We start from the raw sequence: 18,599 nt of genomic DNA, 5'->3' as shown, positions 1-18,599 counted from the left end.
GTGATGTGATGTCACCCCATGGGTCAATAATCACCTGGCTCTTGCATAGGGTACTACTTTTACCATTACCCTTAGTCATAATGTCACATTAGAGTTCACAAGATTTAAAGGGCATATTGTAAAGGGAAGGTTCCATGGAAAATAAAATAATTGTTTTCATCAGAGTTTTAAAGAAGTATATTTCCTTCTGCATTTTGATTTTATGGAAGAACCAGTCAACCAATTTTGCATTCTATTCTATTCTATATTTCCCCTTTCCAATTTAGGGGGTCCAAAGTTGTAATCACAACAACAACAAAAAACTTTAAAATAGAAATAAATATATTAGAACAATAAAATGTCTAAACACAGAGACATGTAAAGAGGAAAAGGGGTCAATGAAAGTTAGTGAGGGAATGACAAACAAAACAGAAGATAGTTTATTTGTTGATAGATGACAATGATAGAAGGGGAAAGATTAATCTCCCTAGGGAAGAAACTCCAGAATTCTGCTGCCGTAACTGAGAAGACTTTCTCTTGATTTGCCAGCAATGTAGTTTAGGGTTGCCTGCCTCCAGGTTGGGACCTGGAGATTTCCTGGAATTACAACTAATCTCCAGACAACAGTTTGGTTTTCCTGGAGAAAATGGCTGCTTCAGCATTATACCCTACTGTGCTCCCTCTCCACCCCAAACTCTACTTTCCATAGGGTCCATTTTCCTAATCTCCAAGAATTTCCCAATCTGAAGTTCGCAACCCTATGTCAGATGGCAAGGACACCTGAAGCATGGCCTCCGATAATCACTGGAGTGATTTGATAGGTTCACATGAGAGTAAGTAATGCTATTGATATGTTGGCCCCACACTGTATAGGGCTTTGAAGGTCAATATCAGCACCTTGAATTTTGTCCAGAACCAAATTGAAAGCCAGTGTAGGAGGAATAAGGCTGGAGAGATATGGTCCCTATGACTTACTCCAGTCAATATTCTGGCCATAGAATTCTGTACCAACTGGAGCTTCTGGATATTCTTCAAGGACAGCCCAATGTAGAGTGCACTGTAGTAATCTAATCTCGATGTTACTAGGGCCGCCATTGCGGGAGGAGGGGGCCCGACGAAGGGGCTGTTTGCCAGGCCATGGGCAGGTGGCCGGCGTCGGGGCCCGCCCTGTGTGTGCAGTGGGCCGGGAGGTAGTCGGCTTGCTCTGTGAGGGCAGGGAGAATGGGCTTTCATTGGCTGACGTGCTCTTGCATGGCACGAGAGCACGTCGCTTTTGAATGGGGCTGGGGCAGGGAACATCCTAATTCAAGGGTAAAACCTTCGCCCCACTGGTAACATTTCTGCTTTGTTGCGATTTTCAGCTTCAGTAGTTTCAGTAACTGAGGATTCTGTTTCACGTACTAGTTCTGATACAAAATTATCTTCCATGCTAGATAATAGTGTATACTTACCTTGGACTTTTCCCTTGACAGATTGATCTGCAACAGCAAACAGCTGCATGATTGGAACCAACTGGATCTGCAGCCTGAAGTCAAAATCTGTCTGCACAATAATATGGTAGGAAGATGGCTGGAAAACTGAGAAGCTGGCTGGAAAACAGTGAAAAAGCCAAGTCATGTTTTACTGATTCCAACTTATCAATCTCTTTCCTTAACCATAGAGGGAAATAGCAATGAACCTGCCTTATACTAAGTATCAAATACCCTTAATTGTTGCAAAGAATATTTTCACTGACTGTTGTGCCAACCAGGAGAGCTTGAAAAGCTAGTTTGGGGGCTGGAATAATTTTCTGCTGAGGATAGGGCCTTACTGGGCTATAAATGAACAAGAGAAGCTATGCAGCTCTGACAGGGCTGACATTTTATCAATTTAGAGAGTATTCTGGCAGAATTATTTACTTATTCAGTTATTTATTTATTCAAACTTTTCTATGCCTCCTTTCCACTCAATTCATATTTACTGAGACGGTAAACATGAAAATATTCAAATACTAAACCATTAAAACATATCAGATATTGAAAAATATTTAAAATACATATATACATATGTGTGTGTGTTTGTGAGTACACACATATATACACAAAAATACATATAAAATATTTACAATTTAACGTAAACACATAAAAACACACTAACAGGGAAAAGGGCTAATATAAGTCAGTGGAGGAAAACAAACTATACAAAAATAGTTTTCACCGGCTGACAGAAGGCAACAATACAAGGAGACAGATGAATCTCCTTGGGAAGGGATTTGAAGTGTTTTGGTTTCACAATCAAGAAGCACCTTTCTCGAGTTGCTGCCCATCTAACATTAGATGATGGGGGCTGCCAAAGCAGGGGTTCTGATGATGACCGGAGTGGTCAAGAAGGCTCATATGACAGTAGACAGTCTTTCAGATATGCTGATTGCAAGCTGTACAGGGTTTTTAAGTGATAATACCATCACTTTGAACTGGGCCCACAAGTCAATTGGGAGCCAGTGTATACGGAAGAAGATTGGAGATACATGGTCCCTGTGGCCCACCCCAGTCAATATTTTGGCTGCAACAGTGTTCAGGGGCAGCTTTACATAGTGAGCACTGTATTAGTCTAATCTAGATGTTATCAGCACATGCACCATAATCGAAAGACCTATTTGCTCAAGAAGAGCTGCAGCTGGTTCACAAACCAAAGCTGGTCTAAAGTGCCCCTGGCCACTGCTACCATATGTTTATACAACAGGAGGCCTAGATCTAGCAGCACACCCAGGTTATGAACCTCTCCTTTGGGAGGATTGCAATGGCATTCATTAACGGGATTGCACCTTCCCTCCACCAATAGAACCTCCATTTTGTCTAAGTGCATTTCTATGCTGTTTCTTGAGAACTTGCCTGAAGCAACTTACAAACTAAAACACAGAACGTTGTTAAAGTTGTCGAGCATTAAAACCCAATCAGAGTGCAAAAACATAAAATATTATGCAACTTTAAATAGTTTTCAGACTAAATCTGGCATTAAAAGACAACTCTTTAACTAAAAGCCAAAGTGAAAAAGAAACACTTTGGGAATGACAACAATGGCAGGCCAGAGTTATCCATCACATCCTTCCACATAGGTGGCTAGGTATAATATTCTGAAGCTCAGCTTGGCTTTCTTTTGGGTAATCCATGGTATAATCCTCCCTGGCATTAGTGAGGATGGAAGAGGGGTAAAAGAAAGAGGTAAATAAAAAATGCAGAAGAGAGGGGGGAATCCTGAAAAACAGCAACAACGCAATGGGCACTGAAATGTGCTCCCATTTGTCTGGATCAGGTTTTGCCAAATAAATTGGTAAATATATTTCTCATATTCTTTTTATATTGCACTTCTATCAACTCATAGCCATTCCAAAATTTCTATCTCAGCTTGTCATTGACCCAATACCCTAAAATAGTCAGCCATAGAATTAGTGCATGGGAGTAATGAACAAATGTTCCCTTCTCACCTGATACATGGGGCAAATGGACCTCATTCTCATTCAGTAATACAGTACCATCTGATTTGAAAACCACAATCTGTGTGGAGAAACTTTTTGTTAGTGGTGTCTCGTGAGTGCTACAATTAAGGAAACAGGTCAAAGGGACATAATGATAACTAATGAAGTGCACAAAGACAAACTGTTGTTTTATTCGAGTTGCCTGCTTCTAGGTGGTGGTGGGGCATCTCCTGGATTGCAACTGATCTCCAGTTGCATTACATCCCATTGAGGTCCCTCCCCTCCTCAAACCCCACCCTTCCCACCCTTAACCCCTCCCACAAAACTCCAGAAAGGCAACCCTATGTTTTATGCATGGACATTACTCAAACTTGGGGAGCAGCTCAGCAGTGATGGATTCATGCACACGCTAAGAAAGCTGTACTTTAGGATCTCAGATTATGAGGAGTCTTTGCAGACAAATAAACACAACAATTACTGAATTACTGACCATTTTGGGTCATACTATGTGGCCTCCTGATTTGACCTAATTTAAGGCCACAGCATGTCTTAATGTGACCCTGCAGCTCAGTCAGTTCAGTGGACATTAGTAATGGATCTCACACAGACAAATACAGACAATACCTCTGTGCAAATCCCTGATGGATATAAGGGTTGAACATAATCCATACATCTGTCAGGGAATTCCATAGTCACTTCATGGAATGTCTACTTATATGGTTTCTTAGTTGAAGACCATGACTGTTAAACAGATTTGAAACTGCCTTAAAATTTGCCCTTTGACAACTGGTGACTAAGTACCGGTAAATACTGTCCAGTATGCATACTAAGGAGGGTATTCTAGCAATTCTAAAAAAAACCAAAACAACTCATTAATATTTAGAATTTAACTTTCTGTGATAATGATACATTTTAAAATGCTTATTGTATACATTTAGAGCACTTCAAAACTGTCAAGAAATAGGAAAGCCAGAACAGAAACAGAAGAATAGGGAAAAGAAGGGAAAGGTGAGGATGGGATGGCTGCCTAGAGGAGGAAATAGGGAACAATGTGGAGAAAGCAATACATGAAAAAGTGAGGTACCCTTTGCAAGTCTTTACGGGTTCCCCGTTGTACAACTGTGCTCCTTTGCCATGGTTTTCCCAGAAAGATGTTGTCAGGAGGAATGGAAGGAGTGAAAGGTGAAGATAAGGGGGCAGATAAAGGCAGGTTGGCTGATGAGTGGCAGGGAAGGAATCAGGGCAGGGGGAGAGGCCATGGGGGTTTTCAGAGAAGAGAAATAAAAAATAGCAGGGGAGGGAGAATAAGATGCTCCCTGCTTGTAATGATCTAAAGCCAGACTTACATTTTGTTTGTGGTCTAATAAGAGAACTACTGTTTTTAGACATGTCTGTTTGCCTGTAGAACCACAGGGACCCAGCTCTCCCAAGAGGACATGGGAGTCATTTTTACTGCCCTGCAATTAGAGAAAAACAAATGTTACTCATTGCTCCTTAAGCTTTTTCTTTGTATAGAAAGACTGAAATGAAATACCACCAACACAAAATCATATAAATCTTTGCTTATGATACCACACATGGAGCAGCAAAATAAATGAAATAACTCTTTCTGCACAGTTTTTATATTTAAAAACTGCTTGAGGGAGGACGCAAGAACCCTTATTTACTCCTCCCCACAGGGATGTTCTGAACCCACTTAAGCTTTCTTTTCTTTTGTTTTTAACCAGCAGTTTCCCACAACTGCTGTCAGGCTGTAGGGACTACCGGAAAACACAAGTGAAATAAAGAAAAATGCGGTTAACCCCTCAGGCATAGCAGTTCATACTCAGGATGCTGCAAGTCTGCTGTCTCTACAATAGGCCAATAGCTACAGAGTCTGGCTAGCCAGAAAATTAGCCAATTGATCAGGTATGAATTAGAATAAAGAAAATTCAAAGGCTTTAACTTTCTAGCTTTTCCAGAGACTTTTTCAGAAGCTACATGAATTATTCAAATCAAAAGAGCAATGGGTGATAAGGTAGCTGGAACTATTCATTTTGAGCACTCTGCTATCTAGAGCTAGATAGTCTCTGTGTTCCCCTGCCTTAAAAATACACTGCCACATTCCTTTCTATCAGAGAAGAAATGTCTTAAGAACTTGCCTTGGTCAGCACATAGTAACAATCTCCATGGAAGGTGTATTTCTTTCCATCAAAGGTGGTAATGTGACTTCCTCCTTCCAGTGCACATGTAGCAGGGCAGAGTAACTCCTGGCATATCCACCTGCCTGACTGGCAGGTGCTGTGAATGAAGAAAACAAGGAATTGAAGGTGAGCTCAGGGTTTTCAAGATGGGAAATTGTATTGATTATGCTTGCATCCAGAGATACATTGGGAATACGTCTAGTGCTTTCCCGTCTAATGACTTCATGCTTAGGAATTATTCTATTTTCAGGTAGCCATGAAATTGTCAACAGTACGCTACAAACAATTCCTTTTCTTCAAGAAACTTTCAAGAAGGATATCATGCAGAAGGCAGAAAGATAGTTTCAGATGTAGCCAAGTTAGTCTGCAGAAGAACAGCTAAATTTAAATCCTTTAGCACCTTAAGAGACCAACAAAATCTGGAGGGGGTATAAGCTTGTGAGAGTCAAAGCTCTCTTCTGATGCAGTAGCATAGCACCCACAGGGCGCATCCCAGGGCAGAGGCGTGGCCGGGGCAGGGCGGGGGTCTGGCGTGGCATTCTGGGGGTGTTCTGGTGTGGGGGCAGGCAGCACTGCGGCAGGGGCACAGAGCGCGTGCACACCCCAGGCACAGTTCTCCCTCGCTCCACCCCTGTTTTGATTAAAGGAGTTTTGACTCTTGAAAGCTTATTCCCCAAAATCTTGTTGGCCTCAAAGGTGCTACTAGACTCAAATCAAGGTAGAAATATTGTTTGTTTGTTTATTTTCCTAAACAATAAGATTGCTAACTCTTACACTGACAGGGCCCTGTTTCCCCCATTGCTGGTATGGTTGCAGATAAAGCACAGCAAAAGTGGGGCTTCCACGTGGCAGGGTTCCCCACAGTGTCTCTGCTCTAATCCTCCAGACTGTCCACACAACCTCCATTGGCCACCATGCCTTTTGCAATTTTGAAAAAATATATATTTGCACTAAAATTATTTTATAAGTGGAGCAGTTTCTCTGAACTTTTGCACTTTTATTTTTTTAGGTGAGTCTCTTGCTCTTTCTCTTTCAAACATATACTACTTTCCTTATATCTCTAAAAGGGACTAGGGCAGGGCTCCCCAAACTTTTGGAGTCCACAGGAACTTTTGGAAATCGGACATGTCATGGTACAGCAACAAAATGGCTGCTGTAGGAGATGGAATCAGCCACAAAATGACTGCCACAGCTTAACTTCTGTAATTCAGTGAAGATCAATGGTTCTCAACCTGGGAGTCAGGACCCCTCTGGGGGTCGAACGACCCTTTCACAGGGGTCGTCTAAGATTCTCTGCATCAGTGTTCTCCATCTGCAAAATGCATAAATGTTAGGGTTGGGGGTCACCACAACATGAGGAACTGTATTAAAGGGTCGCAGCATTAGGAAGGTTGAGAACCACTGGTGTAGATCCTTGTGCTGTACTAGAAGCTGCTATAAACTCAACATTTTTTTAAAAATCTGCACATCCAATCAAATCTTCAAAGCCAATTAGAAGCCATGCTGAGACAGGATTAGAGAAAATAGCTGCCACGTGGGTCAGAAAATTTGAATTTTTCCAACCACAGAAATGTCACCCAGGCTTTAGGACAATCTTTCCCAAAACTCTGGAGAAAAGCAAGTATGAGAAAGATTGTGGAAAGCCAGAGAAACACTAGAAGAGCATGAGTGCTCAGTGATGCTGTAGGGAACCAGGAAAAAAAAACACTTCCAAAGAGGACTCTACTCTGGGCAGATAATCTGTGTGGAAGACACATTTGGCTATTTAGGAGGATGACTAGATAATGAAGGACAATTATGTTCATAAAACTTCCTCAATAGTGGCATCAAAACCATGGAAACCGGCAAGCCTGCCTCACATATTCCTTGAAAGTATTTTGGCATCAAGTCAAAACCAAAGCTGCTGTTATTTTTTTTCTCATTGATTTTCCTCCCTGCCATTTTCTTTGCTCAGTTTTTAGGCTGATCTGGTTATTTTCATTGTTTTTCACTCTTTGGGGTGGGGAATGTTTATGTATGGTTGTGTCCCTGAGGGCTTGCATCATCTTAAAAGTGTATAACTATTTTAAATAAATAAACAAATGTTGGGCTAACTGGGGATTTGGGGGAAAATTTTCCTACCTTAAGTCATGTCTGGTTAATTAGTATTATCTGCTGAAATATAAAATTTCATTAAATAGTGGATGTGAAGGAACTAACTGAGAAGATACTTATGTTATCTTTTAAGATTCTCAGTTTGACAATAAAGGTGGCAATTCTAAGGGTCTTTCCAAAATTACTCTTACAAAATCTCAACTCACGTAGGGAGTTGAATTACTTACCACTGTTCACACTCATTAGTAATAGTTTGTCCTGGGGAATATCTCTTCCCATGCAGCTTGCAGTAACATTGGTTTGTTGTCACACAGCCTTTGCCAGTAATATCATCATACACTGTACCTGCAAAACAAAACCAAGAATACTCCTTAACTCAAGGTAACCAGAGCTTAAAACCAGCAAAGTTACAATGAAAGCTACTAATTAAATCACGGCCACCCATTTGACAAGGGATGCAAGCAAGGGAAGGGGAGGGAGGAAGTAAGGGGTGGCATGCAAGGGAGGGGAAGGCCCCCGGCATTTGGACATGGCCCACCCACCCTAGCAAAGGGAGGGAGGGGTGGCATGTAAGAGAGGGGAGGGAGGAGTTTACGTTTCAAATACATCTTTACATCCAATGGTACAGTGCTGAAGTATGTACCATATATGTACCAGCTGCTCGGGCCCTGTGGGACCTTAGTGAGTTCCGCAGGGCTTGTAAGACCAAGCTGTTCCACCGGGCTTTTGGGGAGACCGGCCGCTGATTGCCCCCCCCTCTATAACATCAGTGGACCCTACCATCCCCCCCTCTTAGGGGGTTTAGTCGCGAGACGCCATCTGTTGAGTTATTATGTTACTGTGCTGTATAATTAATACACTGCGTTTTAAGGGGTTTATTTTTAAAATGTGCAGAGTCATAATTTAATTGTCTGATTTTATTTGTACTCTGCTTGTATATTCTATGTTCACCACCCTGAGCCCTTTGGGGGAGGGCGGTATATAAACGTTAACAACAACAACAACAACAACAACAACAACAACAACAACAACAACAACAACAACAACAATAATAATAATAATAATAATAATAATAATAATAATAATAATAATAATAATAATAATAATAATATATGCACTATACCTTCAGGGCAAAAGCATCCATCCATATAGTGCTCTTCACATAGACTGCTGATCTCCAGATGTGAACAGGAGTCCATACAGGGTGAGCCACTTTCCATATAGACCATATTTCCATGACAAGTCATAGCTAAAATAATGAAAGGGAAGCAAGATGTAGTTAGAAGCAAATTCTGCTTTCCAAGGACACATATTAATCAGTGGAAAAATAAGGTAACTACATTAGTGAGGAATATGTACTAAACCTTATAAAACATTATTTAACAGAGAATTAAAGACCATTCCTTTTTTGTGGACAACCGATTTCTTAAAATGTTGAATTAACTGTTTTTCAATGAAAATAAAAGCATTTTTGGAAAGGTATGAATAAATGTCAAAAGTATATGATTTGAATTGTGTTTGATGGAGAGGGGGAAAACTCAGACTTATATTGGGGGGGGAAATGGAACTTTTTCTAACATTTATAATCAGGATAAAAACCCAAAGAACGACAAATGAACTTATAACTCTTTAATTGCATGGGAGTTAATCACATAACTTTCCTGAATCATATTTTCAGCTGCTTTTTTGCTTCTCAAGCAGAAAACATTATTCCAAATGTTACAGCACACTGTCATGGAAAAACTCCTATTTCTTGCTAAAGGTGCAGATCCCAGGACTTCCTCTCATGGTGTTTGATAAAAAGCGGCTGAGATTTACCTTGGCCACCATTGCTGACCAGAGATGAGGCAGGGAGAGGGCCAGGTTCAGTGCCGGCATCCAGCCCAGCGTCAGGCTGGGCTGCCCAGCTGCCAGTGTGAGCGAGTGATGGGCCTGGAGGAGGCCATCCTGTGCTTCTTCTCGCCCAAGCAACAATGGCTTCTCCCGTCCTCCCTCCCTCGTGGGTCTGAGGTTTTTTTGCTGTTGGCATTCTGGTTACAGTGATTGTTGTTGTTATTTGCATTTAATCTGTCACAGCCTGGGGAGTTGTGCATGGGGACTGATCTGTTCAGGGGAGGAGGAGCCTGCGTGCTGGCCCTCCCCATTTGGTTGGGGCCTTTATAAGAAGTCTGAGGGGTGGAGTGAGCCTGTGAACCACATATCCTGATGGGGGCTGCTGGTGGCATACACCTCCTGGCAGCAAGGTGAGTTCATCCAGAGGTCAGCGCCCAGTTGGCTCCCACTATCTTGCTGCTCCAGGCGTTGGTGTTTTCCTTCAAGCATTGGGTTGGGAAAGTTATTACTGGGGGGACAGCATATGTGCTGCCCAGTGGTCACTGGGGGACAGCAGACGTGCTGCTTAGTGTCGGATCCGTCCCCTATGCTGCGTCTCTGCTTCCTTTTGCCAGCACACCAATAAAATGACTGTGGCCAAATTTAATCTACACATTGGGGTTTTCTGTGTATCCTTCTGCACCCTCAGAGTGCTTCCTCCCCTCCTTGGGTGGTAAATGCATTTCATATGATCCAGTTAACTTGGCAGAAATCAAGACAATACTTACGACAAAACTGTGATGTCCTCCAGTTCTGAGGCTTGCCACCGGAATGAGAGCACTGACGTGAGTACTCTGAGATAGTGCTACAGAGGCAGAAGTCCTCAGAGTGGCGGCAAGCACATCTGTCCTGCATGCAAGCTTGAATATATTGTTCCAGATTCAGGCGGGACGTGCAGTCCGCAAAAGCAGGAGCAGTCAGCAGTGCCTCACACTCATCCCGCTAGATAGTAAAGGAAGTATGGGTTAACAGATCTCCTAAACATCTTGTGTTACCTTTTCCCAAGTGGCTTCTAAAAGCAACAGTAACAAACATTAATAGTTAAAATAGTTTATGCACATAGTGGGTTTAAACTTCTGAGACAATGAATCTAAGATATTGACCTCAGCACCCATTGATCAGCACCCAGCACCCAGTAGTACCTTTTCGGAGGATTCACTTTTGAATGACATCAGGTATGTATGGTTTTAGGCCTTTAAGATTAAGCATCTGACATTGGGAAATTTGTTCTTGACATGTGTTCATAGCATTTGGACTGTAGTTGTGGAATAATATTGCACTCTCAGACTCAAACTGTCTCTAATGTACATTAAGTCCAACAACCTGAGTTCTAGTCCTCGCCATTCTAGTAAAGGCGCTATACCATGGTGGTCTTCAGAGTCTAGGTTGTATTTACTTAGTGCTTATGCAAAATGTGCTTGCTTTCCTCCCTTCCCCCAAATTCACACGGCACAGGGAAAAGATTCAGGAAGTTGAGCAAAGTCTTTAGTTCACACAAAGGAAGCTCTTCTTGATCTTCTTTTCAAAGCATTAATTGTGAACATTGCAAAGCTCACATTGCACTCATACTTATTAACCTACAAAAGAGATTGATATACTATACTTTATGTGCGCATAGATCAGGGGTCCATGCAGCTTTTAACGACTTACATGCTGGTTGCAATGATCAATAGTTTGTGTCTCATCAGGATCGTCACATACTACATTCGGCTTATTAATCTTCTGTAGATTTCCAAATGTGATTGGATTGTAATTTAAGCCTGCAAGAAAGAGTGAACAATACAGCAAAAGTATATTTAAACAAATAAGAACTTGAATGAAAATGATCCTCTGTTGCTTTTAATTGTCTGAATTCCCACAATTACATTGAAAAAAGAATCTGCTACAGTACACAGGTCAGTAAACTTATGCTTTATATTATCTATATAAGGTAGATTCTGAGGACTATTGAAAAACTGCATGCTGTTTTTTCCAATTAACTTGAAAACACACCATCCTATTTTTTTAGTCACTAGCAAGAATTAGAATCATAATTCACAATTATAGGGTACATTCATTTATTGTGCATTATTTAGCCCTTTTCAAGCTTTAAAGTAATCCCACTTTTATGTATTAAAATGACAAATTTTGAATTTTTCTAAGATTTCAGTCCATACGTATGGATTAATTTCTTCATGAGCCTATGATATTTTATCAGAAGAATTCCTTTAAACATTATTCTATTGGTTTATTTAAATATTATTTATATCCTACCTTTTCTCACAGCTCAAGGCAACTTACAAGTCACAGTTACAACATTACCAATAGTATAAAACTTCAGGCCACATACCCTTTCCCAAAAAAATTTCCTGGCAGATAAAACAGCCTGGCAGTGCCACCTGAAGATTTTTAATAGCAGATCTTTTCTCACCTCCTCAGGGAGTCAGTTCCACAAAGTGGGAGTTAATATGAAAAGGCCTGGCTCTGACTGATGCAAGGCAGACTACCTTAAGTGGAGGTAGAACTAACAGGTGGCAGTCTGAGGACCTTAACTGGCACATAGGGACATATGAGAGGGGACTGTCATGTCTGCTCTTGAGCCAGTCTGATCATGGAAATAGAAGACTGGTTTCTTTAGAGACTCTTCAAAACAAAGAATATTTTGTTAATATAGGTTTAATGTAGATCAATTTCTTAGGGCTATATATTTTATAAAAATTCTGCATCCATTACAACAGCCAAGTACTGTATACCAATGGTCCATTCCACACAACCAAAATAAAATATTTTCAGACAATTGCAAAGACACGACCCCTGAATAATTGCAGCATAAGAATTTGAAGCTTCAAAGCATCAGATCCACAGGGTTTAAAAAAACTCAATGGAACAAGGAGAAATTAGTGGGCCGGAATCGTTTTGAGGGGGAACAAATGCCGGGGGGGGGGATTGAAAATGTTTTGCAAACGTTTTGAAAAAGCTTTCAGGGACTTGTGTGGAATGGGCCAATGTTTGATGGCCATTTCTGTATTTGGTATCCTGCATGTCAGATCTCTGTACTGCTGTTCAACTCACCATTGGAGATAAATTCATTGTAGATTGGCTGGCCATTGTAATCTCCACAAAGACCACATGTCTTATTATTAAACTTGGGATCAAGCTCAAGCTACATTGAAGAACCAAAAAGAGAAAGAGCATCTCAGATGTGACAGCAAAGAGGGATATGAAGCTGCTTTATATCGAGTCTCATGATCATTCCATTCAATCCAGTATATGCTGCTCAGATTAGCAATGGTACTCTAGTGAGATACTGCCCTGTAGCAGAATCTTAGAAGTATATCATCAGTGCACATGGACTGGCTATTTCAGGTTGGAAAAATAGGGTGGCTGGAATGCTTAAGCACCAATCTTTATGCTTCACAGACCCAATCCAAATCAGACCTATGCATACCTTCAGTGATGAAGTGAGGGGGAACTGAGCCAAGGGCATGAGCTGCCCATGCACCCCTCCTGCCCCTGTCCTTCCCCAACACACTCCGCCCCCACTCCCAGCACATGACGACAATGGCGGTACCTGGGACAAGCCACCCTGTAGATGTCCCCATTGCTGCTACGCGTCTGCATACCTGGAAATTAAATTCCCAGAATGGAGCTAGTAACAGACATATGACTGTGTAAACCAAGGGAAGATGAAAGAGAATGTGAGTAAAATGTAGTGCATGGTGAGACACTAAGATCTTTTAACTGGAGATTCCGGGGGCTGCATTAGGGATTGTGGAAACTTATACATCCATCTTCACTGAGCTATGGGCTTTCTGTTTTTAAAGACTTAGCTGAAAAACAAATTTTGTAATGAAAGTGTCATGAAACAAATGGACTTGAAATACTGAAAATATTTAACTTCATTAACTTTTTGAGAGGGACAGGCTTATTTGGTGAAGGACTTGGAATTAAAGTTTCCAGGATATAGTACAAAGCAACCCCGAGGCCTTTTTTGCACAAGTTGCACAATAAATTTTTTGCACAAGTTGCACAATAAATTTTACTGTCAAATGCTACATTTTTCCCTATAAAATCTCGATGTGGTTTTTTTAAGCTCAATTTGATTCTGATAACATTTCTCCTTCCTTGTTTTTCCAAGCACTTTTATTGCATTTTTTTCAATCTATTTCTGAGCCAGTTTTCCTTGAGTGTGCAAAATGATCTCACAGAAAATGTTTCCAAGACACAGGGTCTGACCACTGGGAAAATCTCTGGTAAGATGTGCATGTGGAAAAGGCCTTTGAACTGTAATTAGTTCAAACTTTAGTGATAATGTATTCCTAACTACCCAACTGAAAGCCACATAAAGCTTTTAAACTTCATCTGGAATTGGCTCAAGCTCAACTTCTGCTACTCAGTCCCTCAGTTACGTAACAACCACTGAGAATATTTGCTCACTTTCCCTTGCTGTGTAGAGGTGCACTCAAGAGGATGCTCATGATCCATCTTGATCAGTATAATGAGAAACATGGAAGTAATTGGTCTTTTAAGTATGTCGGGTCCAAGTGATAAAGCCCATACTGATGTATTAAAATAGAATCTAAGAGGCATACATACCATCACAGCATCATTGCCATTCCACATTAGAATCAGACCCACTCTGGCATAGACCTTGAAGTACATATCATTTTTTTCAACCAGGACACCAGAACTATAGTACGGTGTCTTTGCTCTGCAGAAGAGGAAGTCACACAAAGTTTTTTGTTAGACTCCACAGCAGGGGAAGATTTATCTTCATTCTCCACCTATTGCATAGCTTTCACCCCCAACAGCTGCTCTTCAGTATGCAAGATAAAAATTTATTCATGAAGATGACATTGTTTCTAGTGTAAATACAAATATTCCAAACAAAGCTGATTATTATTGGTAATCTGTAAGAGTCAGGATGCTCTCAGTTTTTCAAATTCGAAAGTTCATCCAGGTAACAATTTTTTAAAATTTCACTTGTGAATAAAAGAGGCAGCTTTATTACCATCTGAAATGTTACTACATGCCATATTTTAGATCTAGCAGTGTTGTTATTGCTTGCTAACATTAATTAAGTCCAAGATACCTAGCCTTCATCCTTTCTCCTCCCTACCTTATTTACTTACTGAAGGTACATATTGTACCATCATGACTAACAAAAAACCAATGGAAGCTTTCCATAGCAACAGAAAAAGGGCAATCACACACAAATGCACACACAATCCAAATAAAGAAAATCTGGAGTCTAGCATCTGAATTCACCTCTGCAGCTATATAATAGTTTTATGTCTACCAATACTAGCATTATGCTTAGATGGAGGACTGTTTGCTAAATATGGAATACTGCTTTTGTGTCCTTAAACCCACACTCCTTAAAATGAATGTGGTTGTAAGAAAATTAACGCTTGGCAAAGCAATTCCCAGAACATCTTTACATTTTAATCATAGATCCCTTTATACCACGTTTTCTCTATGCAGACTGAGCCATATTTCCAGAGCAAGATCTTACTGTATATTTTATTCACATTTGAATTTTTGCTGCAGAGTATCAATCAATCAATCAATCAATCAATATTTTATTTCGGTCAAAGACCAGAAAATATCAGATATAAAATATAAAATCCAGATAGTACATTTACAGACCAGATACAAAGTAAAATTGAGGTAACCAGTTTCCAAAGACTGTTTGTCCAAACCATAATATAAGTTCAAGTTAAAAACTGGAAGCTGCAGAGTACATAATCAACCTGACAATAAGGGAAGAGGTCATATTACAGGAAAAGGAAAACATTAACATTCACTGTAAAAAGGAGCAATTACTTAACAGTTGGCATGGATTTCAAACACCATAACCCACTCCACACTGCAAATTACTTACCAAGAAGAAATGTGTATGGTGTGTGAGTGCACGTGTAACTTATGTCAGCTGTGCTAGAAAATGGAAAAAACAACTTCAGCTGAAAAGGATCAGTCAAAACCAGACCATCCAGTGACTAAATGGGCCACTTTCCCCTGATGTTAGCATTACTGTTGAATGCTTCCTCTCTCTTTGCTTAATGCCCTGCATGAACAGGGGTTGTGTCCAAGCAAATGGTAAATGCCCTAACCGTATCTGAAGACTGGAGTGAAAGAAGGAGGAAGGAAGAGTAGGATCTGGGCCTAGACCTAAGCACCAGAAACTCTTAGGCCCCTTCCATGCATGAAGAATAGTGCACTTTCAATCCACTTTCAATCCACTTTGTAGCTGGATTTTACTGTGTAGAATGACAAAATCCACTTCCAAACAATTGTGAAAGTGGAGTGAAAGTGCATTATCCTGCATGTGCAAAAGGGCTCTTTGATTGGTTGTAGACTCAGAAAGACACCAATGGCAACAATGGAGATGGAATCCAGTGGTGAGCTTGGATGTAAAACAGACCTAATCGGAAATTTCAGTCAGGCCACTGGCTTGTGTGGAGGCCTTTGCTAAGCTATTATTTCTGTAACATAGTCTTGATAATGGTTCATCTTAGCAAAAATAAAACTGCTCAACAAAAGCAATGAACCTTATGAACTGTCACCCCAAAAGTGAAAAACCCCAGGAAGAACTCATGGATTTTGCATGGTTCAGAAAATCAATAATGCTAAAACAATAAAAACTTACATTTGCCCATCCACCACAACCATCTTGCCAGTGAGGGAGATTGCAACATCTTTGATAGTGATTAGAATATTCTGGATATTAGGCCTTCTATCATTCAGTTCACGCTGGATGTGGACAGAGAACTCCTTATAAGACTCCTGGCAGTCAGAAGCAAAGTTGTAATTACAGAGGCCAGGAAACTGGTAGAAATCACCATCAAAAGTTTTGAAGTGGTTGTTCCCCCAGGTACTGCAGACATAGTGGCCGTGATTAGGCTTTCTTCCTGAAATGATGAAGAATGAGGACAAAATAACCACTGAGTGAAACAGGGCATCAGTGCTTATAAAATGAAGTACTAATAAGCTATAAAATCTGGAGAACAGTGTCAAACACCTATTTCAAATGTTCATTGTTCTAGATATGGACTATAGGATTGCAGGCAACATGCATTGCAGACCAGGATTGCAAATGCAGCAAAATCTTTGCTATAAAGCAATGAAAAACAGGCATACTTGGGAGGATGGTTGATGCCCTTCTCAGTAATGTCACAACTGAAAAAAGTGTATGGTTTCCATTTATTAAACCCCTGAATACAGACCATGTAACATTCTTGCAGTATTCCAAGGTAAACCACTCACAGAGGGGGGAAAATGTACCCTCTACCAAACGTTCTTCAGAAAATGGGAGGTTCACTTATTGTTCCACAGGAGAAAGAGAAAGAAAGTCCTGGCCCACTTATATGTCATCCGTACTGGATAATTAATAATGAATTCATAATAAAAAATTCTGGACTGAAAGGATCAACAAGCTAAACTAATACATCAAGCTAAACTAATACATCCTCTTTTCTTTCCCCAACCTGCCATAAATATCTCAACACATGATAGCATAACTATTCACAACAACCACCTTATTATAAATCAGAAGCAGAAAGCAAGACTGCCCAATGCACCCCATGCAGAATACACCATATCTCCAAAAGTAATTAGCTGAACAATTAAATGTTTGCACTGATTATGCACTGCAATGGACCTCCGACAGCACTGCAACAGCCAATGCTCCTTAGGCTTCCCCTAACAGCTCTTTCCAATTCTTACCTCTTTTAATGTCACTTGCATAACAGAGGGCCAGCCATAATATCAAAAGGCTGGGTAGCCTTAATCCCATGGTGGCAAAGATAGGGAACTGAAGCTGTTCTAAACCTTTCCTTTATATAATGCCAATTTACGCAGTTCATGCCATCACAGGGGAGGAGATGGAAGATGAGGAGAAGGAGGGATCAGATGGGTATAATGTTTGCAAAGATAAGTAAACAGCTGATTTTTTTTATGACAATACCTATAACCCAGGTGATAATTATTCAGTTCTTATGCAAGTTTTTTATTGCCCTTCTATATTTTATTCCTACCAAAGAATGCATAGTCCTATGGTCACACACAATTGCAGTGTGTTAGTTGAAGAAAGTAGTAGGAATTTCTTAATGTAAATATAACATGATTCATTCAACATCTCTTTCAAAATAGTTATGACAATTTACTTTCTCTGAAGACCTAAGATTTTTTTAAAGATTGATTCCCCCTCTGTGTTTGTGTGTGTTTGTGTGTATGCATGTATATCTGTAGCCTGGATGGGAGTAAAGAACTGAGGAACTTCACTTAATAATGCTGGTAGCTGGAAGCCAAAAAACTGAAGTAGTTCTATGCATCCAAGTGGGCAAAAGGAGAGGTACCCTCTATATGCCATTAAAGGTATTCGAAATCGAATCGAGAGGTACCCTCTCAAAAATACCTCCACCATGCCACAAAATAAATCTTTTTTGAAACTGACAGGGCTTTCAAAAACAATTTGTGATACGACCCAGGGCATGAAAATGGAATGGTTGGGCTTTTGCCAGGGCCCCAAAATTGACCAAGGGCCCATTACACAAACAGTGCCATCACTCTCACTTTTCACTGACCACTAAAGAAGGCCAAAAACATCATGAGCAAATTCAGTTTGCATAGCCTGCCTCTTTCCCAGCAAAGAATAGCACAGATAGACTTGTCTAACAGCTCACAAAATTTCAGAGTTCCCACTACATGTATTCTTGGGGGGAAAAACCCACTATAAATCCTGCTGTGTCTAAAGCCTTGCCTAAAGTATCTCTTTTGATCTGGGCTATGGCTGAAAAAATGATTACCTTATAAACTGAGTTATTTTTAATTTTCTTCTGAATCTCAGTGATACAGGGAAAAATCAGGATTTATTTGCAATGTTGGGGGGGGGGGGGGTTTACCAAATTTAGCTAGCCAGCAACTCAAAAACCAATTCTACAATTTTAAACTTGCACGCCAATTTAAAATAAATAGACTGTAGAAGCACAATTTTAAGCAAATTTCAAGAAATCAGTTGCTTTTCATCCTTATTAGAA

General features: G+C 40.4%; 1 protein-coding gene across 1 annotated transcript in view; it reads right to left on the bottom strand.

The window, feature by feature from the left end:
• The window catches only part of MUC2 (mucin 2, oligomeric mucus/gel-forming), a 77,401-nt gene extending 60,045 nt beyond the window's left edge, over positions 1–17,356 (bottom strand). Inside the window, exons 1-12 of the mRNA XM_048484569.1 lie at positions 17,287–17,356; positions 16,211–16,472; positions 14,158–14,272; positions 12,634–12,724; positions 11,233–11,342; positions 10,311–10,524; positions 8,834–8,959; positions 7,938–8,055; positions 5,575–5,713; positions 4,780–4,890; positions 3,443–3,512; positions 1,431–1,568 (exon numbers count right to left, since the gene is read on the bottom strand). Of these exons, the coding sequence (XP_048340526.1) occupies positions 1,431–1,568; positions 3,443–3,512; positions 4,780–4,890; positions 5,575–5,713; positions 7,938–8,055; positions 8,834–8,959; positions 10,311–10,524; positions 11,233–11,342; positions 12,634–12,724; positions 14,158–14,272; positions 16,211–16,472; positions 17,287–17,356 (1,564 nt within the window). The remainder of the gene's footprint in view (positions 1–1,430; positions 1,569–3,442; positions 3,513–4,779; positions 4,891–5,574; positions 5,714–7,937; positions 8,056–8,833; positions 8,960–10,310; positions 10,525–11,232; positions 11,343–12,633; positions 12,725–14,157; positions 14,273–16,210; positions 16,473–17,286) is intronic.
• Between the last annotated feature and the right edge of the window lie 1,243 nt (positions 17,357–18,599).

This window comes from Sphaerodactylus townsendi, linkage group LG02 (assembly GCF_021028975.2).
Source record: "Sphaerodactylus townsendi isolate TG3544 linkage group LG02, MPM_Stown_v2.3, whole genome shotgun sequence".
NCBI classification, from domain to species: domain Eukaryota; kingdom Metazoa; phylum Chordata; class Lepidosauria; order Squamata; family Sphaerodactylidae; genus Sphaerodactylus; species Sphaerodactylus townsendi.
The sequence above is the reverse complement of the archived record's forward strand: the minus strand, read 5'-3'. Positions and strand labels throughout refer to the sequence as shown.